General features: G+C 37.9%; 1 protein-coding gene across 3 annotated transcripts in view; it reads left to right on the top strand.

Annotated features, from left to right (window-relative positions):
• Positions 1 to 18,402, top strand: part of PARVA (parvin alpha) — a 54,181-nt gene extending 35,779 nt beyond the window's left edge. For all 3 annotated transcript variants that reach the window (XM_015863945.2, XM_015863946.2, XM_015863947.2), the window contains 9 exons: positions 873 to 1,013; positions 2,942 to 3,057; positions 7,985 to 8,043; positions 9,116 to 9,135; positions 10,480 to 10,541; positions 11,207 to 11,275; positions 12,885 to 12,986; positions 13,762 to 13,834; positions 17,311 to 18,402. In XM_015863945.2, coding sequence (XP_015719431.1) covers positions 873 to 1,013; positions 2,942 to 3,057; positions 7,985 to 8,043; positions 9,116 to 9,135; positions 10,480 to 10,541; positions 11,207 to 11,275; positions 12,885 to 12,986; positions 13,762 to 13,834; positions 17,311 to 17,387 — 719 coding nt within the window. In that variant the 3' untranslated portion in view covers positions 17,388 to 18,402. The remainder of the gene's footprint in view (positions 1 to 872; positions 1,014 to 2,941; positions 3,058 to 7,984; positions 8,044 to 9,115; positions 9,136 to 10,479; positions 10,542 to 11,206; positions 11,276 to 12,884; positions 12,987 to 13,761; positions 13,835 to 17,310) is intronic.
• Positions 18,403 to 25,755: the final 7,353 nt, after the last annotated feature.

The following is a 25,755-nucleotide window of genomic DNA, read 5'->3' as shown; positions in this document are numbered from 1 at the left end:
TCTCTGTTAAATGCATGGGGCAGTGTGCGGGTCCTCCTGAGACAGGGCAAACATCACATACATTTTTTTCTTCTCTGTGTGTATAAGAGTTATGCATTTCCTCATTGCACATCTGTCTTCAGTTAATTTCATGCTCACACTTTCTATAGTTTAACAGAGATACTACTTTTCAGTTGATCTATCTAAACCTTTATACACTACTGTGTGGATCCAGTTCATGCCAGGCTTTTATCCAGACTTAAACTGATCTTGCTTAAATCTGTTCAAAGCAAACTATGCTGAGTTGATATAAGCCAAGCAATCTGCACTGATAATTTACAATCCAAGTCATAAAATAATTTAAAATCTGCTGCAAATTTTGAATCCAAAAGGGCTGTGATTTCACAGAAATAAATTGCCCAATGTTTTTGTTGCTTCTATGCCTCCAGAAATACTTGCTCACATTTATTGGATGCATCTTCCACCTCAGTGAATACGGTGATATTTCACTTCTATTGCACCTGGGCCAGGACATTTTTTAAACCTCCTGAATCTGAGGGAGAAACCTTGAGGTTTGGACTGATTAAACTAATCTTGAAGTTGGTGTATATCACTCCTAGGCGTGCTGGTCTGCTGTACAAGCCAGTTAGATGAGGATTACTCTCTATCCAGTAGCAATTGAAGTAACAGGTTTTACCTCTCAATCTGATGGGATTTGCAACAAATTCTTATTAGGCTGTACTGTGTCTATCTTTACAACTTCAGAAAGGTAGAGGAGAGTGGTTCTGTACACAAAAGCAAATAATTTTAAAACTAGGAAGTCTGATACCTGTTGAACATTCATCTGGCTGCATGCAATGTGGAATTCATTGGCTCTTTTTTCTTCATTTCAGAGAAGCTTGAATGTGAGAAGCTGAACGTTGCTGAGGTTACTCAGTCTGAAATTGCCCAGAAACAGAAGCTACAGACAGTGCTTGAGAAGATCAATGAAACGCTTAAGCTCCCGCCAAGAAGCATTAAGTGGAATGTTGACTGTAAGTTGTTTGTTTTCTGTGCTGTTCCCATTAGTTGACAGCTGAGAGTTTATAGCTGCTATCTGGAATTCTTAAATACCTAATGCTAAGGGAAAGCTGAGACCTGGTATTTATGGTAGGAGCTATTCTTCAGTAGGAGGTAAAGGAAAGGGCATGTACATGCAGTACAGTCTGCTCTCTTTCCTTCTGCACAGCCTCCAGTTTAAACTTTCTTTTAAGGCAAATACCATCTTTCTGCTCTTAGGTCCACCTGCATACCACCTTATGTTTTCTGTTACTAAGGGACAGCTAAGTGCATAAGTGCTGAGGAAGAGGTAGATCCAGACACTGCATTTGTATAAGATGTACAGCTTATATGTTAATATTTTTGGTTGTTTAGGACAAAATCTGAGCTACTGCTTTTGATTACAAAACTCCCTTCAATATTAGTGCCATACCCTTCCTGTTCTATTGTAATATATGTGAACTTAGAACTATCTACATAGAAATGAACAACACAATGAATATGTGTTGCAGAAAGCAGGTTATCAGCAGTGTTAGAAAATTAAGCCCCTTAATCTTTTTAAGTTTTCATCCTAGTGAACACCTGGATCAGCATGTAGCAGTGTGCCTGTTTTCTGTACCTGTCTTGAGCTGAACAGTTTTATGTCACATTTTCTAATAATAACCACTCTATGAGAGGGACAGAAAGGGCTCCAGGGAGGAAGACTGAACATTTGACATCACTGACTTTCCCCTTTGTGTCTTCCCACTGAGTTTCCTGTCGTCTTCTCTCTCCAGCCTTTCTCTCTGGTTTGGGGCTTTTTGGATTTTCTGTTATACAGCTGGATACAGGGTGTTTGGAACAGCCCGCTGATTTAACTTCTAGTTTTAAACTAATGTTTTACATGTGTTTTAGAGCTGAAGTTAGACTGCAACAGCTGTAGCCAGCTGTAGCACACATCAATGCTAGGTAAACAGATGTCTTGTAGCATTCTGCTAACATACTTCATCCCCTACCATTGGCACCCCAGCAGAATTTGACAGTGATATCGCATTTTATATGTATGGTAGGTGGTGAAATCTCTGCTGCACAGTTGAGACTTGTGCTGGAAGATAATGAATAATGTGTGAATGAATCTGATCTTGCTTTACAATTAAGTAAGGTGGTAGCTATTGGTTAGTTCTTACATAAAATAGTTAAGCTCACCATTCTGTAGCTATCAAAAGCTGTTTTGGGATACTACTCTGGGGAAGACTATAGGTGCAAAAAAAAAAAAAAAAGGAGTGTGAAAGAGTAATAAGAATTAAGATTCATTTTGATGTTGCTGTTTTGATACTTCCAACATTACAGCTTTTGATATCTCATAAGTCATGCTAGTGTTAACTACCCATATGAAACCTGCTGTGAAAAAGCTTCAATAACAAGAACTGTAACAACTTCATGAGGAATGTTTGAGTCATTGAGTTTAGTAAGTTATTGCTTAAGGCTTCTGCCAAAACAGGCTCGTTTATTATCCTGCAGACTTTGTGACACTTAAAAATGAATAAGTGCATGTTATGAATACAAAAATATCTTTCTGATAGTCCATAAATCCTTATTGAAGTAAAGGGAATAAAATGAAAGGCAAGGAGAATGCGTAGGCATCACTGAAGCTGTCGTACATGAAATCTGGGTTTTGGATTAGCTTTAGATTTCCATCTACACTAGTCTATGGCATCCAGACGTTGCAAAAACTGATGCTTTGGTGCTGACAAATATTACTGACTGGGTTGCATTCACATCATTTCTTGAGCAGAAGAAAATTGAAGGAGAGTTTCCTTAAAAGTGCCCCTGGCTTCAGGTGGGAAGAGGAAGAGAGAGTCCCATAATCCTTGCATCCTAGAGTAAAGATGCATGCTCTAGTAACATTGCAGTTTCTAACTTGTGCTTTTAATATCTATTTCAGCTGTTCATGCTAAAAGTCTCGTAGCGATACTTCATCTTCTGGTTGCATTATCGCAGTACTTCCGAGCACCAATTAGACTTCCAGATCATGTGTCCATTCAGGTTGTTGTTGTGCAGGTAAGAGAGGTGTTAAGCAGCTCCTCACAGTGTTGGGAAATTGAGTGAGGGGTTTTTCCTTCAAAAAAGACATCCAGAGTTTCTGTTTGTGCATGCATGTGTATGTCTCTTTGGCTGACAAGAATCACACGTGCATCTTCCCTGCTGACATTGCTTCAACCACAGAAAGGCAGAAGTGCTTTCCCAGATTGAATTGTGGCTCAAAATGTCATATTTTGATTGTGAAGTGGCCAGGCTCTGACATTAAAAATACATGAAGCGTTATTATTGTTGGAATGCATTTACTTATCACCCAATATGATCTCTTGAATTTCTGTTTTTCCCATTTTTTGATGATATTCTCACTTGTGTAGAGATTCAAATCATTCTTGGCGCTGAATGATGAATTGTCACTGTTTATTACATTTAGATTCATGTGAGGTGACTAAATATTCTTTTTCAGCATTGCGCATGCTAATTTAGTCTAATTACAGTGTTGGCTTTCTTATAAGCATGCAAAAAAAACCCATCAACTAAATCTTTTGTGTCAGTCTCCTTATTAGAGATACATCCACCCAAACTCCTTCTGTTATTCTGTTTACCATTCTGGTTTCAGCTGGGCTTGTGCTTGCTCTGTCTTCTTTGGCCTCTTCCCATTTTATTTGCTTTTCTTTTCTTCCAGCTAACTTTGTCTTTTCACACCATAACTGTCACTATTTGTGTTCTAACTAATGTAACGCTGAACTATCAGCTGCAATGCTCTGTTTCTCAAGTATTGCTTTCTGAAAATAGGTGTCAAATTTGAGAAAGTAACTCCTCTTGTTTTCAGGATTCACATCAGACAAATTTTGTAATTTAGGGAGGAATCTGAAGGAGAATTTCTGGTAGATGCATCAGTGATGTATTCACTGACTATCACGTTCTTCTTGGTGGGTTTCTTCTCTGTGGATGATAAAGAAGCCTAGAAAATATGCAGTTATGCATCCAAGGCTTCAGAGGAACATCATTCTCAAACATTTTCCTTTAGATTATAAACATACTTGTCATCCTGGTTTATCTCAGAGTTCTAGTAAAAACAACTTAAGAAAGCAAAGGTGTAGCAGCCGTAGCATCTTTGCGATAAGAAACTAAAAAGGAACACTGTCCTTAAATAAAGAACCAGATCTTGCATTGTGCTGTCACTCCGTATGTCCAGACCAAACTCGCATTGAAATCGATGGACATAATTCTCCTCTTGTTTAATAGGCTAATGTAGTTCAACAGCAAATCCACTGAAGTCAGTGGAGATAAACCAATTTAAAAACAATAAGTAGTGGGAGAATCTGGCTGAGTGCTTTGCCTCTTAGCTACACAGCTGTAGCTCAGGCGCCAGCAGATTGCAGAGAGAGCAGTTGCACCAAAATAACTTCTAAGTTACGTAGCTGAAGATTTCACCCTTCAGACCCAGTCCTTGACGAAAGCCAATCAGTGGAACTCCAAGGATATGTTGATTCCCATTAACAGAGGGTGAGGGCCACTATTCTTACTGTAATTGTTGGAGACATTTTTCATTTCTGTTTTATGGGGGCTGTTTTTTACTTTTATTCTTTAAATCCACCTTTTGTATCCTTTGGGGTTGGTTCTGTATTGTTCATCACCATGTATGCTTTGAACCTAATGAAAACTTTAATCAGCAATCAGCAGAATGTGGAGCATAATTTGATGTTCAGACTTGCATGCCTGATGTTCTAAACCCTCATACATTCTGTAAAGTAAGGTCTTGCCTAGGGAAGCTCAGCAGACTCTGTTAGCTGGTTTTAAATTTTACTGTATACAGTTGATAAAGGGAGTGGGAGGAAAAAAGGGAGACTGCCTTAATTCAGTTATTATTTCATTAGGTTTAGAAACACACCAAATGTAAGGGTTGTGTTGGCTGGATGTAGCTTACTGAAATAGAAAGGTATTTCTGACACAAACTGCTCACGTCCAACAGGTAATCAGCACAGTTCTTGTGAAAGCTTCTGTTTCCTTTGGCTGTTCTTTAAAAAAAACTGTTAGCAATGAGAGTGCTATGAAATATGTGCAATAAACTGGTTTGTGAAAAACTGGGACTTGGATCTTTTGTAGCTGTTTTGTTATATTGCTTTCCTTTCCTTCTAGTCTGATAGAATGAATAACTCTGAACAAAACCCAGGCTTTGTTTGGTCTTGTCTACTGAAACAACTGAGAGAATTTGTGGAGAGCTGGATCTTGCTTTCATTTTAACTTTTTTTTAGTTAATTAGTTATGCCATCCTCAAATGATCAAATGACAGATTGTGTGAGTCAGAGAGTGTAAGAATGTGTTTGCAGAGCAGTCAAGGGCAACAAAACAGCTAGCCGTCACTTATAGTACACTGATTATGCACAGCTGATGCAAAGACAGGAGAGACACTTTCCATTTCTAGACATCCTACCTCGCTTTCAGGTGTTTTTTGTTTGTTTGCTCTACGTTCAGCTACCAAATTTGGACAATATGTAAGTAGGAAGAACTTGGCCTTCAGAGGAGTCTTTCAGCTGGAAAGGAGCAAAATGCTAAACCTGTCCAAATAAGTTTTTCAAGTATCTGGCAGGTGCATCTCATATTTGGGCAACCTGGAAACTCCATTAATGTTAGTAATTTTTCTTTTTTTTTTTTTTTTTTTCCAACAATAGAACTGAAATGCAGAATTCCTATTCATATTAACACTAGTTATCTAAAATGAAATATGTTTTCTATTAACATTTAATAAGGTTTTAGGTCATGTTGCACATTTGCAGAGGGAAAGCAAAGAATTAGAAACCATTTTCTTCCTTATATAAGCAGACTGGGCACTGAGAAGTACAGTTGCCATTGCTGTGACACTCAGTCACAGGAGAGTAGTGTGGTTGGGCTTTTGCACCAAAATGCATCATTGCCACATCAGAATCATCATCAGGAGGAAACAGAAAATTTCCTTTCACTCTGCATCAAAGGAAAATATACACAAATTGGGGTGTAATTCTAATTTGAGTTAGATCGTAACTTTGAGTTCAAGTGCTTATTGTCTGCACAACCTGGAAGTGAATATAGTCCTAAATGATGCAGTTTTTCCCCAGACATTTGAGATATACTATGGAAGGGATCCCAGCTGCTGATCTATGGCTCTTCTTTCAGTCTTTAATACACTGGACTCTGCTCTGGTTTTATGTTTAAAGTATTTTAACCACATGCAAGAGATTTATTAACAGCGCTTTAAAAAAATGTGAAGGAAACCCCCTGAAACTTTATCACCTCCCTAGAGGGACAATTCAGGTTATTCCAAGTACCAGCCTGAAGTGACCGAGAGGGTGCTATTCGTGGCTTTCTTGCAAGCCTGGCCAAATCTTCAGCATGTCATTCACCCGGGGCTGCCTCTGTTTGGGGCATGCGTTATCTTTTCCAAAGCAGGGAAGAGCAATAGCTCCAGTTTACATGCCATGAAGGATTTTTCCAAATTGTTATTCTCCTTTTTTCCACATGGAAGACAAGTCTGGGACCAGCATAAATTTATTTTTCTTATTTCCTTGTATGGCAAGGAGTGAAGAATCATGAATAATTGCCTAATGTCTAGACTTTACATGCAGTCGTCAGCAATTGCCTGGCTTTTCTTTCTGTATTGCAAAATTTTGCTAATTTCAGTGAATAGAATTAGCAGAAAGAACACAAAGAGAAGCAAAACATATGCGTGGTATGTATGCCACTACCAGATGACTGTAGTCAGCATCCTGGAAACAGTATGAAATTTTTTCAACTACTTCTTTTTCCAACTGACTCAAATTGCTACCATTTGAGTTGGTTTCTGCCATTTTGTGCACAGTTTCTGAACACAGGGTTCTAAACACCACATATAAAGGGCTTCTTGCATCAGAAGAGCATTGGAGCTATGGCATATGTTATCACCATGATGACTAGGGTCTGGAGCATGGATTATTTCCATAATACATTCACAGAATCACCAAGGTTGGAAAAGACCTACAAGATCATCCAGTCCAACCATCCATCCATCACCAGTAGTTCTCACTAAACCATGTCCTTCAGCACAATGTCCAAACATTCCTTGAGCACCTCCAGGGTCAGTGACTCCACCACCTCCCTGGGCAGCCCGTTCCACTGCCTGACCACTCTTTCAGAGAAGTAGTATTTCCTAATGCCAGCCTGAACCTCCCCTGGTGCAACTTGAAGCCAGTCCCTCTGGTCCTATCACCAGTTACATGAGAGAAGAGGGCGATCCCCCCAGCTCACAACAACCTCCCTTCAGGTAGTTATAGAGAGCAATAATGTCTCCCCTGAGCGTCCTGTTCTCCAGATTGAATAATCCCAGCTCCCTCAGCTGTTCCTCATAAGGCCTGTGCTCCAGATTATCCTCCATTTTGGATAAATAATCCATAAATGGATTATCCTCCATTTTGGTTTTCCATCACAAGCAGATAGGGGCCTTTGTGTGGAGAGAAGTCAGGAAAGGAAAAGACCAAGGTGAAAAAAAGAAATGCATGAGCAGGGCAGAAAGAACAGGTAGCTTAAGACCAGGATTTTGCCAAAGATGAAGCATGGGCATCATCTGCCAAGGTATTCATTGAAATATAAGGTTTAATTCAACTCACTAAGACATAAATCTACTAAAGTACTTACATGTGCATTTAAGTGTTTCAAATATCTCGCTGAATTGGGGCCTTTAAAGAAAAGTGAGTTAAGAACAATGAAGAAAAGAAATACTTCCTTCTACAGGTGGAGTTTCAAGTTTCTTGTTACTGTACAAGAGAGTTTTCTGAAATACTTCCAAGGTGAAATAACATATTACTGGAAGTTTGCTTAAAAAAAAACCACACAACAGTTCTTATTTTGTAGATTTCTTACCTGATGGTGCTTGTAGATCACAACTACGTTTTTACTGTACCCTGAGCATTAAGATGTCCTTCTTTATTTCTTCCAGAAACGAGAAGGAATCCTCCAGTCTCGACAAATCCAAGAGGAAATAACTGGTAACACTGAGTATGTCAACACCGCTTTTGCCAGCAGTTCAGTAATTGAACACAGATGCGTCTCAGAAATTCAAGCATTTGCTGATATTTAGATTTTGGTATTGGGGTCCAGGGAAGATGATGCATCAGCCAGTAATTGCATTTTAGCCTTTGCAAGAGTTGTAAGAGCTGTAAGCCTGCATCTAAAAATACAAAAGGGTGTGGAAATACAGAGCTGGGGAACTAAAACCAGGAGACCAAGATAATAGAGGAGAGTGAAGACATTCAAAAACTCTCTATTTTCTAATTATTGTTATTTACTTCTATAGTAATTGCATTTCTTACTTATTATTGATTTAAAAGGCCTTCAAACATGTGAATATGTCTGATTCTTTTATATTGATATTTATTTGATAAAGGAGAACTAGATTTTTTGGAATGCAACATGACTTTTATTTTTTGAGATGTTTTGACTTTGGGAATGTGAAAAATGATAGTGGTAGTCTCTGTATGTGCCATCTCACCAGGCAATTCAGAGCAGAGAAGTTATTCCAAACCAATAGAAAATAGTAAAAAGAATATCCTAGTTCCTAATAGATTGGAGAGAATTCAGACTAATGACTTTTTATTAAACTTTATAGATTTATTTATGTGCGATGTTTATGTGAGAGAGCAACTGGAGCAAAAAGCCATAGTTATTAAGAATGTAGTTCAAGCATTGTCCTGGCTGGAATTGTATTGCAGGTGTTGTGATAAATGAATCTAAGGCAAAGTTTTTCACAAAATCAACATGAAAATGTCATCTTTACTGAGGCAAGGTAGGTTGATTTGGTGGTTCAGCAGTAGGAAATCTGAGAACTGGCCTTCCTATGAGACTTCTGTGAATCCAGGAGATATTGTGCTGATTTACTCCAGACTAATCCTAAGTCTCAGCTGGAATAACTTGATGAGGATTTTCTTAATCCTATGAATTTCCTCCAGTTTTCACCAAGCTAAAGATCTGACCAGATACACTGTTTTATTTTGCAGCACAGTATCTGCAAGTGGATTATGTATTTAACTGTTTTGTTTTGTTCTGTTTTGTTTTGTTTTGTTTTCCATAGGGCATTTTCAGGAAGGCATGGTAAGTTCATTTCATTGTTATCTTCTTAAGTCATCCAAAGAGTACATCAGTTCTGGAATGAATGGTCAGTTTGATTAGTTTGCGAGGATTTAGAGGATTTCTAGTTGCCCTGGCAAATATATGAATATAGCTGCCACAGGATGTTCTGACAGTTAACAAAGGGAGAAAAGCATTGAAATCAGCGTGACCATCTTTAAAATGCATTTCAGTATTTCTCATCTCATGCTAGTCTGCAAGTGGTTTATGGTTTAGCCTCCAGAACATTATTGAAATAGTATTAATGATCATAAGCTCCTAGCATAATATTAAATGGTATCTTATGGTAAACTCACTGGTGAACATGTTGGCATTCTTGTATCCATTACCTGCTTACACTTTAATAACTTAAGGTCATTCTTCAGCGTGTTTCTGAGCCAGTAAGTCTCAAGGTTTGTACTGAGACTGGCCAAATGCCTGCCCAGCACAACACAGCCATCTGAGGAGCTTAGGTGGACACCCAGCTAGAATTCAGCATTTATTTCCTATATTGTCTCAGTTGTTGCCTTACTGCTGAGTTAAAGACTGGAGGCATGACATTTTCCCATGATATCTGAGAGCAGCCTTACTTCCTATAATGTCTGCCTTCTACAAATGCTCTTGGATGTACTCAGCATTTCTTTGACGAATATCAATGTAACTTTTTGTTGGGTCATTCTCTATCACTCATGTGGTTGTCCAAATGGCAATTGCTCTTTTTCTTTTCTCTCTTTTTTCCTCTTCAGAAGGTAACCACAGTGCTGCTGCAGTCATTTTACTTTATGTTGCCCGTCCTGCTAATCATGTCCTAAATTTCATGTCAGAATAGTCCAAAAACATGTATGCAAAAGATTTCTTTACAGCTGCGTAGTTGTAAGCTTGTTGAGGTGGTTAGTAACAGTGTAGCAGTCAGCTGAGCGATATATGCATATTGTGGCCTCTGGGGAAAATTTTCCTCTGTAGTAACTCCAGATGTAAAGTCATATTCTTCTGAACAAAATAAGTTGGTTACTTCAGCTCCCTGCATCTGGCTGTGTAAAGTTCAATGGATAAATATTCTACTCTTTGCTCATTTTTGAGAAACAAAGTTATTAAGTAGTCCAAGTTGTACTTGGAAATAGTGCTTTCTCCAAATAATAGAGAATAAGTTACAAGCAGCCTGAAGCAAGAGAGAAATATGCAAAATATATAGTACTTGGAATACAAAGGGACTATACTGAGACATTTTATTGATTCCGTTGTCTTAAACAATTGTGTGCTTAATCAAGTGTTTATCCTGTATTTGGACAAATGCTTCTAAGCATATTAACATCTCTGACTGTTTTTCAGAAAGAGATGCATTTGACACACTATTTGACCATGCTCCAGACAAGCTCAACGTAGTAAAGAAGGTTGGAATGATTCTATTTTAATAAGTACAGCTTGTGTCTACATGCTTGTGTGTGTATATGTAGTGTGAGTGTATGTATATAATATAAAATACTCATTGTTTGCATACATTAAATACAATTAAACTTAATGCTGAAAACAAAAATAGAGATTTATTATTATAATGTTTCTTTTTGATAGTATTTAGCAACATTAACTTAACTATGGAACACACAACAAAAAGTTTCTCAAAGTTTCCATCAAAAAGAAGTTCTTACTTCTTAGTGTGTGTTGATTAAAACCCAGCTGGGTTGGTTGAGTTTACTGATGCCAAAAAGGTATGGAGTTTACAACTGCCAGTAGCCTGACCTGGAGGATTTGGGCTCCTGTCAGATTCGAGTGAAGTCCAATTACCCACTTCCCTACAATCTGCCACAAGATAACTTTTTTGAAGCTGTTGTACTGTAACAGTGATTTTTTATTCATATACATCATGTTTATTTTATTTCAATTTATCATTATTTTTAAAAAAAAAATGTTTTTGAAAATCTCATAATTCAGTTATAGAGCCTAATTGTACCGCAGTCTCCTTGCTCTTGCAAGTTCTATTCTCAGTGCAGTATGTGCTCTGTGTCTGGAACAGGTGCTCAACTGAATAGACCTTCACTAAACTGTTTTCATGTTTCAGACTCTCATCACGTTTGTGAACAAGCATCTCAACAAATTGAATTTGGAGGTCACTGAACTGGAGACCCAGGTAGGATTTTGTAGCTTTTGTTGAAGGAGAGGGTCACTCATGCTGTGCAATGCACCGTGCCCCCAGCTTTATACAGAAATATAACTGAATTGTTATTGATCGTGCTCTGAGATGTTTTTTCAGTGGGAAACCCTTCAGTTTTAAATATATTCGTATGAGGAAAACCCTCACCAATTAAGCAGAAAAATCATAAGGGCAGCAACAGTTTTGTACTTTAATTAGCATAAAAATTAGTTAGCAGATGCTACCTCTTGGGTGCTGCTAAGTGCTGTAAGAAGAACATGTGCCTGTTTTGATCAGGAGAGGCTCTGTCTGCTCGGTTTGATACAGTTTCAAGATGAACAGTTGTTTCCTGCCTACCTTTACACTAGCAAGTAATCTCATGGGATTACAATGGTTCTATTCAGTGAGATGCATTCTTGAGACAGAAGCTGCTTGAGTGTATAGGCAGCTGTACAGTTGAGCTGCAGGCTTGATTGCACCACAGAAATAATGTAGTGCATGGTCTTCTTTTCCTGTTCTCAGATGCTAAATTGGCTAGAAAGTAGCTAAAAGAAAAGCTTTATTCTGTGGTATGAAAAAATCCCTATATGAACAATTGCAGCAAGAGGTCAGACAGGAAGGAGGCTACCCACACTAGAAGAAAAAACTGGTGTCTTCACAACAGGCTTTATTTAATGTCTTGATATGTGCTATTAAGGATCTCTGATTTATCTGACTTACTTTCACTCTGATAGAGGTTTTTTAAAGGTAAAATTGAGTTTTAGATGGAAAGGATCTGTAAGGGCTTTCAGACAAATGTTACTGTGCTTGCATATTGCATGGAAAAAAAAGGAAGTGTTATTCAAACATGCCTGGAAACACCTGAAGCATATATCCAAAAAGTACTCCCTAAGGTGAGAGGTCGTAGTTCTGTTGGTTGAACCAAAATAAGCTACCTCAGGAAGATAGAATGATAGAATCAATTAGACCCTTAAGATCAAAAAATGCCACCACTAAGCCATGTCCCTTAGTACCACATCCTCTTAAGTACCTCCAGGGAAGCTGACTCCTCCACTTCCCTGAGCAGCCTGTTCTAACACCTACCTGGCCATCTTTTCTGTGTAAAAGTTCTTCCTGCTATCCTGCTGAAATCTCCCCAGTGCAACTTGTGGGCATTTCCTCGTGACTTATCCCTGAGGAAAGAGACTGACACCCACCTCGCTTACCGTCTCCCTTCAGATGATTGTTTCCTTCTGGTATCTCAGAGTTTCATTATAGTAGACAATGCCATAGGGTTACGAGTGAGATGCCTTGAACGAAGTCTCATGAATGCTGTTATTTTTTAAATAGAGATAAATGTAGAACGTGAAAATTATCATTCTTTATTCCTTTATTTCCTTCAACATCCTGAATTTCAATGTAGTCATCAGGCTGCACCTTGGTTGTGCTTTTCTCCGCTCAGAGAATGCATGCTGTTTGATAGCTTGAAAACTGGTTGTTCTGATTTCCTGCAACTAACAGAAGAGAAAACAAAAACGCAGATCAATGTCACTGACCGTTGCTTTCTGCAGTAACTTTATTCTGTGCGTGTATTCAGAAAACATACTGAGAAATGTCTTTTTTACAGTTTGCAGATGGTGTGTACTTAGTCCTGCTAATGGGTCTCCTAGAAGGCTATTTTGTTCCTCTCCACAGCTTTTTCTTGACTCCTGATAGTTTTGAACAAAAGGTAATGAGATTCCCTTTTTCTCTTAAAGCAAAACAAAACAAAAACCTCCCTAGCAAACATAGGAATTGTTTTAGGGATGATGCTGACTTTTCTGTATGGGTTCAGTGTTGGTAGCTGAAAACCAAAGAGAACAGGTCTGAACTGGTAACCATTTCCAAGCATTCTTTTTTTTAAATCTCAGTGTTAATACTTATTCAGAATAAAAGGGATAATTACATTAATGATAGGGCATCTAGCAAATATTAACTGATTTTGGCAACCATTGCGTGGTGCTATCACTGAGCCAGCCTCAGTGTTCATTAAAATTATACACAAATTGATGACGGGACTGATTTTTTTCAGCTCAAAGTCAAAGAATTTGACATTTCAAAAGTTTTGTATTTTTTGAAAGCATGAAGATTTATATGTACTGTGTATCATTTTAAGACTGACCACTGATGTCTGTCGCTGTCTCAGCAATTCAGTTATCTAAGATGCGCACCACATAAGCCATCATGTTCTGATTTGTAAACTTGGGGACTGTTTTTTCTATGTGTAATGTCGGTTCACATGCTATTTTTCCATTACTTTTGTATTTCTGAAACACTGTCACCACTCAGGAAAAAAAAAGAAAAAAAAACCAAAATCAAGGATTGTCTGTACTGATATATGGAGGCTTGATTTTTTTTTTTTTTTTTTCCCAGATTATAGATCTGCAGCTTTAAATGCATCTTCTTTTGACCTTTTTTAGTATGCTTTGTCTAGATCATAACAACTACCTGTATCATATCACTAGGTCCTCAATGTGTCCTTTGCATTTGAGCTAATGCAAGATGGTGGACTGGAAAAACCAAAGCCAAGACCAGAAGGTATCTATTTGATTTATTTTTTTTTTTTTTTTTTGCGCATCTTTAAAAAATCTGAGTTAAATCTGGATCTCATAGGGTTTTGCTACAACTAAATAAAGGTTAAGATGTTAATGCATTAGAGTGATGTTAATGCATCAGGTGACTGGAGGGGAAGGTTTTGTTGCTGACCTTAGCAAGACCAGGATTCCATTTCACTTATATAAATACAGGATTTAAATCCAGCTTTTCAGGCTTTATATAGGACCCTTGATTCTATGTGGTATAAGGCACTCGTATGGTTTCTGTTGTTCTTGCCATGGAGGAGCTGGATGTGCAGCTTGTGCAGCTCTTTCCAATGGTGGTAGCTGGGTGCTGCAGGTTACCTACCACCATAATTAATGTATGTGTTTTCAAGATGCAGTCTTTTCCTACCATAATATTGGATCATTATTTCCTCAGGAGTGATAGAAACTGATGCTTAGACTTCTTATATATTAAGGACACTGGAGATTCTGACACAGTGCATCAATTTCTGCTCTGTTCTGCTTTTTTTTCCATTCCTCCTGACCTCCAAATTGTGCCAATAGCAGGCATGTGCACAGAGTCATGTCTCAGGACTAAGCCTATGCTGCCTATGCATTTTATCTGCATCTATCCAACCTACTTCATCACTTCTCTTGATTGCTTAACAATCATGCTTAACTGCAGCAGTGGTGACTGTGTCACAAACTTCTGTGTTTGAAACAGTCAAAGAGAGAAGAGGAAAAGAGTGAAATCTAGAGACCCAAGTAAAATAGAGAATATCTGTGATCCCTTGTTCCCTGTGGAGGTTTAAAATTCTTACGGCATTTAATTTTGGGGGTATTTATTGCTCCAGGGGACAGCTAATTTTTCCAGTATAAATCAAGCCATAAGGATATTTCAGCATATATAAGACATTTCTTGTGCAATTATTGAAATGCTTAATATGAAACTTCCTGCCCTATGTGAATGGAAAAACACTTCTGTTTTATGTGTTGTTACATTGGGCACAATGCCCATACATAAAATTTCCAGTGAGCAAAGGAGCACTGAAAAGAATTTTACCCCAAATGCATAGACTAAATAGTCTTTAAATTCCTACACTGTTTCTTTGAGGTTCTTGGGGGAAAAAAAAATGCTGAAAAGTGCTTCAGAATATGAAAAACATATTTAGTGGAAAAAAGAATGTGGCTAAATAAATGAGTATGAAAACCAATGATTTTTATGGGGTCAACAGTTTATTTGGCTTGTTTGCAATATAATTGAAAGAGTATTATAAAGCTTTCCATGACCTTTTACTTTTAAAAATGGCCAGAACATTAATCTACTGAGTCTATAACAAATTCATTTGCACTTTGAGCTTTTCAGCTTACTTCTTGAGACATGTAAATCAAAGCCAAACTTCAGTTCCGCTTCTTGAAAATTTTAACCAGTAAAATGTTACACACACCAGTCAAATACAATTAGCAATGGAAGTAACTCTTCTTTTTCTGAGAGTGCTTTGCTTTTTGCTGTGGACCTTGCTCTGGAATTCTGTTCTGGTGATGGAATCATCTGGTAATTTTGCAGAGACTTGTGGATGTGTCTGATCATTCATTTGAAGTTCTGTATTAGGAAATGAAAGCATTGTGCAGCTTGCTTCCAGCATGAAAGAAGGAACTTCCTGAGCTATATACGAACAGTATTAGAAAGTGGAACGTGATGTTGTGGGGCAAAATGCCTTTCCTGTAGATTTTGGCTTTTTTTTTTTTTTTTTCATTTTGTAGCAAGCATTTTTTTATCTGATTTATTAAGAATCACAAAACTTTTTGGCCGTGATTTCATGACTGTGCATAATCTCATTAAGAAATGTGGGTTTGTCTATTTTCAACCTTTATCCATGAATGTCATTTTGCCATGTGCCTAATACATAAGCTGCTCCAAAAGTAATGCCTCCTATTTATTTTCATGGAAGCTACAGCAGTTACAAAAAGCACAATAAGACTATCAGACAGAGAAAATTCTCAGCAACAGTACTGTTTTTCAACATAGTCACCAACAGTTAACTGTGCATTTTTACCAGTGACAAATAACAACCTTCATGCTACGCTTGTAAAAGTCTGCACCAGTGGAGGTGACCCTCGGTGGCCACTGCTGAAACGCACCACCCACCGCCTTACTGTGCTCACTTCTGCTCTTTGGTCTCCATACGCATTCAACAAGTGTCATTGAATGTCAGTGGGTGAAGGTTTTTCCCCTTCAGTGCCAGGCACCATTTTGTCAGAGTGCCCCTTTGCTGCCATCTGTCACACGGCAACAGCATGTATCAGAATATTGGTGGAAAGGTTCAACCTCTACTGCTGTCCCACCAACATCCACCTCTGACATTGTGGGTCGATGTAATAGCATAGGATACGTTACTTTCAGGGCAGCCCTGGTATCTTTAGCCCTTCACATCATGGTTTGGAACAACATACGTAGCTTTGATTGAATTCATTCTTCCAAGTATGACCCCTTCGCCATCTGTGAGAAACATCAGCAAAGGTGAATATAATGGCAAAACTGGTAAAGTCATCTGGTGATTGCATACACAGTTTAATGGGTTTCCTTGGAAGCTTTGAAAACAGTAGGAATGTGCACACCATCAGCTTTACACCTTCATGGCTAGCTCCAAGGACTAGAGTTAGGAGACTTAGTTCCTGTACAGTCGACCAAAAGAAAGGAGCCTTTCTGGTGGGCAATTCCTAAGTCCCTATTTGAGATTAAGTATTCCTTGAAGCACTAATGTAGCCTGCTGCAGTGGTACATGTCAGTTTGTTTTATAGATTTCTTGTGAAATAATATTGACTTTCTCAACAACTTCCCTTGGAAACAGCAGGTATTCATTACCTTTTGTTCCACATGAATCCTTTACTTTAGATGCTGAGTGTCCAAGGACTGATGTACATCAGCTTACCTAAAGCATTTTCTGAAACATCTTCAAGGGGCGCTTATACACTTGGTTTTTTTAGATACTTCAGAAATTTTAGTCTTGTCTCTAATTATCATGCCAAAATGAGGCCTAGTAATGGAAATTGCAGCCCGGTGTCCTGTAATCCTTGTGTAAGAGAAAAATTGTATTTTTTTCTGCTTGATAATTTTTTTGAGATCGATACGTTTTGGCCACAACTAACAGAAGATTTAGTCCTGTCAGTATATGTGAAACTAGGTACAATTTTTATCTTGTAGGCCTTGAAAATTTGGTTGCATTTCTATATCAGCAACTTTAGGTATTTGTAACCCTAAATAAAAGCGACTGAAGAAAATGATTTTTGAGTCAGAAGTTTAAAAATTGCTTTATTTATATTTTTACTCTTTTTTTACTGTCTTTATGATTCTAATGTTTATGGATATGGATCTGGGCAGAAAAAGGGAATAGGAGAATGGGGACTTTTTTTCTGAAAAATGTTTTGGACTTACCAAGTTGCTAATAATCTTTTTCTTATCTTTTTTTCTAGATATTGTAAATTGTGACTTGAAATCTACACTGAGAGTACTGTATAACTTGTTTACCAAATACAGGAATGTGGAGTGAAGAATTCATTTGGAACATAAAGAAGAGTTAACAAAGAAAACATCATAACTAGTGTATTTTTCACCAATATTCCTCTGAGTCATTATCCTAGAAGGAATGAAACCATTTATCCGAAGAATCTTTAATTGACTACTCTTGCACAACTTTTGCCATAGGGGGTTTAAAGCTAAGACTTTGTAAAACTAATGTAAATTCTGAAAAAAGTTTGGAGGAAGGTATTTGGATATCTTCTGGGAGAATCCATGTCTCAGCAATGACTCCATCTCTACAGTTTTATAGTTTGTGGAGCAGCAATTGAAAAAAAAAAAAAAAAAAAAAAAAGATTTATTAACTTTAATTCAGATCAGCTGTTGAAGCCAAACATAGGAAGTTTCTGTACTAAGCAGTTACTTTCAGTGTTTATGAAATATACCTTTTCTAATCTCAGGAGAGGAAGAATGCTTTTCTGTCCATGATAAAATGATTGCATTCAAATTCTAAGAAATGCGCATATAGAGAAACAGTAAAATACTCTTCTTCACATCAGAGCTGAAAAGAATAGTCTTTCTCAAGTACTTAACCTACTTAATTTGTATTTTCAGTGCAGTTAGGCTTGAATTTTTTGGGTACAAACTGAAGTGGCTACTTTTTCCTTCAGTCTTACTATAATGCAATACTCTTCTATAAAAATGTATTACCGAGCATTCCACGTAAGTACACTTTGCAGCTTGTTCACTTAGTTTTGTTCATGAAGGAGATCTTTTTTTATTGTTGTTTTTTTCCCCAAGTACACATTTCCAGGAAAGCACACCTGTACGATAGTTTCCCTGTAGTATTTTTGTTATTAGCACAGTGTTAGAAATTTGGCTTAGTTTTCTTTTTCCAACTTTTCATGGTTGGAACATGGATTTGCCAAGTTGTAAGTTTAGATTTATTACTAAATATAATTTAGAATCTATCCCTTTGATTGATGTTATGGTGAATGGATTTTGTTGCCTAATGTCCAGCATAAAAAATAATACTTATTTTCCAGAAACATTCCTCTAGCCCTTCAGCTACAAAAATACTTTTATGTAGGTTGCTCTGAAAGTAATGTCTCCTATTTATTTCCATGGAAACTACAACCAATACAAAGAGAACAAAAACAGAATCAAAGAAACTCAGTGGTTAGAAGGGACCTTGAGAGATCATCAGATCCAAACTTGCTGCTAAAGCAGGTACTCTACAATAGGTTGCACAGGTAGGCATCCATAACACTATTTGATAGAGAACATTCTCAGCTGTAGAATGCTATTTTTCAATATAGTCACCACAATTAACTATGCATTTTTACCAGCAATGAACAAGAGCCTGCATGCTGCGCTTGTAAAAATCTGCACCAGTGGAGCTGACCCACTGTTTCACAGCTGGTATGATGGTGTCATTGCTAAGAAAATGTTGCCCATGCAATTCATCTTTCATTGGCTTGAACAGATGGAAGTCAGAAGGCACCAAATCTGGGCTAAATGGTAGGTGTGGTAGGCTGATCCAGCCAATATTGGCAATGTGTTTCACAGTCTTCAGACCAGTATGGTGTCCAGAGTTGTCATGTTGCAAGAGAAAGGTTGCCAACTTCTCTGGCCTTACTCTGGATGTTCGAGCCTTCAGCTTAGTCAGTGTTATGATGTAGCTGTCAGAGCTGACTGTTTGTTTGAGTTCCAGGAAATAAGGAAGGCTCACCCCTTTCCTATCCCAAAAGACACTGCACATCACTTGATCCGTGTGAACTTTTTCATGAATGGAGAATTCACATGTTGCTACTTCATGGGCTGCTGTTTTGACTCTGGCTCGTAGTGGTGATGTCACATCTTGTCACTGGTAATGATGCAATCCAGGAAACTGTCACCTTCAGCCTCATGTTGGTTCACTGGGTCCTGACAAAGTTGCATTCAGCTTTTTTTCTGTTCCTCTGTGAGCATTCATAGGACATAGGTGATACAAGCTTGGTGATACTCTAATGTTGCCATCATCATTTTCAGTGCATTGAAGCCAGCATCCAGCTGCATACACAGTTCCCTGATCGCAATCTGCCAACTCTTGTGGTTGAGCTGATTGGGATGCAAGAAACAATTAGTGCCAGTTGGTGCTATTTTTTCCCACATGGAAGAATTCAGTTCCCCCCCTTTGCTTCATCATTCATGTCAGGTGCCATTTTGTCAAACTGCCCTTCTGCTGCCATCTGTCTTACACAGCAAAATATAATGGAGTATTGGTGAGAAGGTTCAACTTCTACTGCTATCCCACCACCATCATTTGCCTCTGATGTTGTGGATCCACATAATAAAATAGGAGGCATTACTTTTGGAACAACCTTTGTAGATCAAAACTACTCACATCTATAAAGACTCTGCTACAGTGTAAGGTTCTTTGGTCATTTTATGTGTCTATAAAGACTACTTTTTTTTTTTTTTTTTTAATCATGACCAACAATGAGCTGTTATCTGTTTGGTTTCAGTTTATCAAAGACAGAAAAGAAAAACAAGAATTGATTCTTTGCTTAGACAGCTATCAAACATCAGTTATATTTCCTTGAAGAAGCTCTAGAGGCTGTCTGACACAAGTATAAATCATCAAAACTGCTAAGAAGTAAACTAATCATGTATTAGACGCCTTCATGTCAGTTATAGCTATTTTCTTAAGTATTCCAGCGCACCACGGCTTCTAGGGATACTGGCTTACACACTAACAGTATTTGGTTACCTTGGTGTTTTTTACTGAGTTTCTGAAGTTAGAATCACAGAAAGTAACAGTTGTTTGCATTTTACACAGGTAAATAACTGGCCACTTTTACCTCTGTGCAAATGAACTTTTTCATTGTACCTTTAATATTTCTGATCTTTCTGAGAAACTAAACAATAGAAATTAAGCAACTTTTTTTTTTTTTTTTTTTTTGAGGAAAATGAGGTGGGGCTTCTCTCATTTAAACCAGCAGTAATTTCAATGTAGTTTACTATCTATCACGTAAGTTTTCCATTTGCAGAGCTAGATGATAGCAATTGCTGTAGTTCCTTAACAAATGCATAATGTTTTTTCTGCAGATCCTGTTTGGTTGAAGCACTCTTTCACATCTGAGCAGTGCCATAATGTTTTGATCGTCCTTGTTTTCAGGAGTGCACTTTCTGTAAAGAGGAGATTTATATATGTGGAAGGGAAAAAGGTTAGGAACCATGAAACTGTTTTTTCTTAAACTTGAAAATACATATTCCTGTGCTATATTGATAGAACTTTACTGGAGATTTTGAAGTCTATTCTACCTGTATGTTCAGTCTTTAAAATAATAATAATAATAACATTAAGCTGAGATAGAATTGTGAAATTCTAATATCTATAGCTGAAATGATGCTATGCAGAGCCATAGAAACATTTAACAGTGTCCAGCCTCTGCACAAATTCCCGTCCTATGTTAAGAATTTATGTAAGTTTAAATTGCTATTTAACCAAGAGAGTCCTACATAAATATAAACCCATATGATAATTTTAACACATTCACACAAATAGTGTATGCTGCCGGGTAGGAGTGGTCACTGCATATATATGACAATGTAGATTTAAATAGCTATCAGATAAATATGAAATCTAATAGATTATATCTAATATTTATTGCTTTGATACAGAATATTATAGAAACATAGAGTACTACTGTAGATAGTTGGCTCTTCAACAATTGGTGTAGGCCAGCACCTTCCTGCAGGGAAGTAAAATGTTAAGTTAGTTGGGCCGTATTCTGCTGTCATTTATGATGCTTTTGTTCTCAGAAAACAGCACTGTGTGTCAGTGTGCAAATGGATACAGAATTTCTCTGAGTTTGTGTTAGAATAGAAGTTGTTTACATTTTAGGTCAGTCCCTGTTTTATTTACAATTGGTTTAAAATTTGTTTTAATAGATCCAAATCAATAGATTTAGCTAGTATAAGACAGCAGCAGTCTCCTGGAGAGGCCCGTTTCACTGATGGCTCCAGAGGGAGCCTCTCATCTTGAGGATGCTGTCTCACACTTTGGCTGGGTTTCTAAATCCAGGCCACTGCCTTAAGATCTCATGGTGGTTTCTGGGTGTCATCCTCCAGACTGGTGTGTCTGTGTGTTGTGCTCTGTCACGCGAAGGCCCACAGTGAGCTGAGCCCACTGAAAACCAGCAGATGTTAGCCTGTTTTGAGGAACAAAAAGGCAGTAAACATTTCTGTTGCTGGGAAACTGCCAAAGGAACTTGAAATCCATCTATTTGCCATCGCAGCAGTAAGGTAGCCAAGTTTGTTTTGCAGTTGGTGGTAGGCATTCCCTTTCTATCAATGGATTCTGATAGCCACACAAAACTGGGTCATTTTTTTGTTTTGTTTTGTTCTGTTTTGATCTCAAAAAGGAGCTGTAAATTTTTATAGTATGTCAAAAAGTCATCATTAAAATCATTATCTAATATCCTAGTATTTTATGGGCAGCTCCCCATGTTTCTTTCACAGCTGACTGGCATTAAGTTGCCATCAAGAAAAGGTCCCAGAAAAAAAGGGTATCAAAGGAATCCTTGTGTAATTTCACCTGATACGCACATCAGGCTCACGATAGGGTTACTGTGTGTTGACAGTGGACCTACTTGCTTGTTGGCACATAAATCAGTGTCATTAGATCAACAGAGCACTTGGTCTTTTCTGTTTATAGAGGGGGTTACGGTATTTAGGAATGGTTTACATTCGGGCAAACTGTATCGATTGACCTAAGTGCTACTTGGTTGACCTTTGTTCTTTCTCATTTTCATAAAATATCTTTCACAATTCCTATATGTTTAGTTTTGCAGACATCTTTCTGCAGCCCACAGTGTTGTAAAGCAGAATGGCTTTTAGAAATGGTGGAGTTTATTTCATTAGATACAAAAATATATCATATTTAATACACTATATTTTAGCTTTAGGTCTGGTTTCTGTTGTTCGTGTCTTGTAAATCAGCCATTGCACCTGGCCTGTATGTATGTCAAACATTCAGAAGGAGAACGGTGCCTTGTAGACCTCTTGCAGGATTTCCTGCACTGTTACCTACTAGAGCTCTGCCATTTTGTTATGAGAATTAGTGTGGGTTTTCTCCTTGCAGTTAAAAAGCCAATAAAGGCGGAATAAGTTCTTTGTAGGAAGTTATAATTAATTTAAAGCGTGATTATTAATTTTTTTTATTGTATCACAGGAAAATGAAAATAGTGGCACTAAAATTACAGAAGTAAATGCATACCTCAGCATCCACAGGTTTTCCAAAGAGCTTTTGAGTCATTTGACATTTCCTAGGGCTAATGTTTTGTATTTTGATGATACTTTCTGTGTGCCTATTTCTTTTAGTAATGGTGAGATCTTTTCCTGTAAAATAGATCAATGTACACACTGTGCAGCAATGTTTGTGTCATTTGAATACAGGTTGCTAAATTTCAAGTGCAAATTTGAGGGGGAAAAAAACATTTGCAAAATTCACTTTGCAAGGTGTCTCACAATAATGCTTAGTTTGAATGAATATGTTCCCTTCAACAGAAGTTAGTAGCTTTCACGGAATATGTTCTATGTACTCTGTAAGTAAGCAACACTCCATTGCTCATATTTCCTGTGGCTTTTTTTCTGAAACATTTGTTATCATGCACAATAAAATATCACCTGAAAATCAATACTGTTGTTTTGGGGCTGAAGTATATGACGTGTGGAAAAAAAAAAGAATTAGGAAGGCTGTATGGTTTCATGTTCATATAGCTTCCAGACCTCTCTCTATGCATCCAACCTATTCTCAGTTACATCTCTGTGGGTGTACTCAGTGTTTATTATTATTTTCTGTGGAGGCCGGTGACAGCTGAAAGTGGGTTGGCAAAAACAGCCGTGTAAACATATGCTTGAATGGATTAACAGCAGCAGGTCAGGAAAATGCCGTATTTGACTCAAAACAGCAAAGTGTGCCTTTGCTTTGATATTGCTGTGTTGAGCTTTTTAGTTGGTATTTTGCAGCTGGTTGTAGTGCAGAATTTTGCAAGGTAATTTTGTCGACTTCAAATTTAACAGGATGTGAGTGGAATGTTAAAATAGTCAAAATTAACTTGTGCATTTCAGAAAATAACTGCATTTAAGATGCTTTTGATGTTGATTTTTTACAAACATGTTTTTGTTGTGATCCTTTAATGCAGGAGCTTCAGTGCAGAACTTGGAACCAGTCAGAAATATAGGCACGTAAAGTGCCACAGATGAACGTTTTTAGCCTCTGAATTACTGGAATGAATCCAGAAGCAGGTGTTTGATCTTTAGTCTGCTTGTAAAGCTGAAACTACCAAAATGACCTGCCTAATCAACAGGGAACACTAAGGACAGCGTGAGTTTTAATGCCATTCTTCAATCCCAGCCCCATTGCTCAGAGCTGGAAAGAAGTGTATCTGCTTTGAATCCACAGTGCTAAGCCACACCATCTGCCCTGACAGCTTTTGTCCCAAATTTTGTCCTGAATTTTATGGGTTTCACCCTGAAGAGCAAAACACTGTAGTACAATAAATAGGAGATAGTCTAGCTACCTCAGTTAACTTCACTGGTATTCACCCTGAAAGTGAAAGACATGGAGTTTTGCACCATTCTGCACCACTTGGAGTTATTTCTATTCCTCCTTAGAAGAGTTCTATGTTCATTTAAGGAAATGAGCATTTTTTCCCCCTGTTGGCCCTGCACTGTCTGCTTTCAGTTGAAGGTGCACTTTTGTATATACAACTGAAAGAGGGAGAAAGAGTAGAAGAAGGAGCATAATTGATACTTATATTCAAACAGTAGAAAAGGATTTAGGGAAAGAATATATCTTTTGGACCTCCTGTATTTTGGTCTATCAAAGGGTGCTGGAATGCAGAAACATTTTGAAGAGGGACCAAAATTGACATTACCTGTTTCAGTGGAAAATTACTGCTGATCTTTGGTCATGCTTTAACTCATCTTTTCTGAGACTCTGTGAGCAAAACAGCCCCAAGACAAGATTTTCATACCATACACAGCCTCAAAGCCTGAATTAGGTTTAAATGTCCTCACCAAAGCAAATGGCTTCATCCCCTGCTTTCTACCCATGCTCTAGCCATCGGGTGAGCTCACCTGGGAAGGTGAATACAACCTCCAAGCTGCATTTAGTGAAATTGGAAGACATGATTGCATTTTGTCTGTCCAGCCAGTTGAGGTTTCTTGAGCCTTCTCTGAGTGCAAGTATCATATGAAGTGCTACATCTCATTTCTGGATTCCAGTCAAATTAAAACTAGAACTACTCAGTCCCATTGAGGTTGGGTCAGCTCTGAACATGTGCAGGCATAAATGCTAGGGAATTTTTAAATGAAAATCAAGGGTGAAATTTAGATGCCTTCGGGGAAGGTGGTGTCTGAACAGATTTTTCAGGATTGCAACCTTGGTGCCTCTGTTCTGTGCGAGGAGCTGAAAGTCTGCCTGGGGCCATACCCCTCTCATGGACTGGGGAAGGAAATGAAGAGCATCTTCTGCTTCCTTTCTGAGATCTTCATGTTATGATAAACTGCACAGGCTGTTTTCTGCTTGGTTTGGTTTAGTTTTATCGGATACAAGCCTGAAAATATCCTTTAACTATTTCTCCCTCTCCTGGGTGTTTGCAGTGTTCCAGTTTGGTGAAAATTAATACAAAACCAGCAACTTGGGGCTCTGAAAGTCTTCAGCTGTGACTAATCAGCACCATTCATTGCTTAGGACTTTTGATGCTGGGAGGAATGAATGCTGCTGACTGTAGTTATGTCTCTGAATGATTAGTCCATTGGATCACATGCCAAATTTATAACTGTTATATTAGTTGAACAGTTGAGGACTATTAAATTACATACAAGGGGTGGGGTGAGGGGAAATTGCTGTGACCAGGACTTTTTGTTTGTTTGCTTGCTTGTTTTTTTACATAAATTTTTCCTTACTGGGTGGCAATATATAAGTAATAGGGGAATACAGATTTTCCTTTGCACAGTCTGACATTTGCAAGGTTATGAGGATTGTAGCCCCGATTCAGGAAAACGGTGAGTTAACCTTAAGTATGTGAAAAGAAATCCTTGTTGCTTCTTTGAGTCTATCGGACCTGGAATTGGATAAAAATTCATATAACCGTGGGAAGCCCCACTCTCATTTACACTGAGGTCTGAATTGTATTGTCTTCACAGCCTAGCACAGTCCTATATAATTGCAGCCACAGAGCCATTACCTTTAACAACTGCTTTCCTCAAATGATCTCTAATAGCCGCTTTGTAAGTTACCTCTTAAAAAGTACATGCTTCTTGTCCACCCTTGTATTCATTAATAGTTTCACCTGCACGAGGCTTGAAAAAGCAAGATAATGTATATCTTCTCTTGTGAGGCCCATAAA

This window comes from Coturnix japonica, chromosome 5 (genome assembly GCF_001577835.2).
Source record: "Coturnix japonica isolate 7356 chromosome 5, Coturnix japonica 2.1, whole genome shotgun sequence".
Lineage (NCBI taxonomy): Eukaryota > Metazoa > Chordata > Aves > Galliformes > Phasianidae > Coturnix > Coturnix japonica.
The sequence above is the reverse complement of the archived record's forward strand: the minus strand, read 5'-3'. Positions and strand labels throughout refer to the sequence as shown.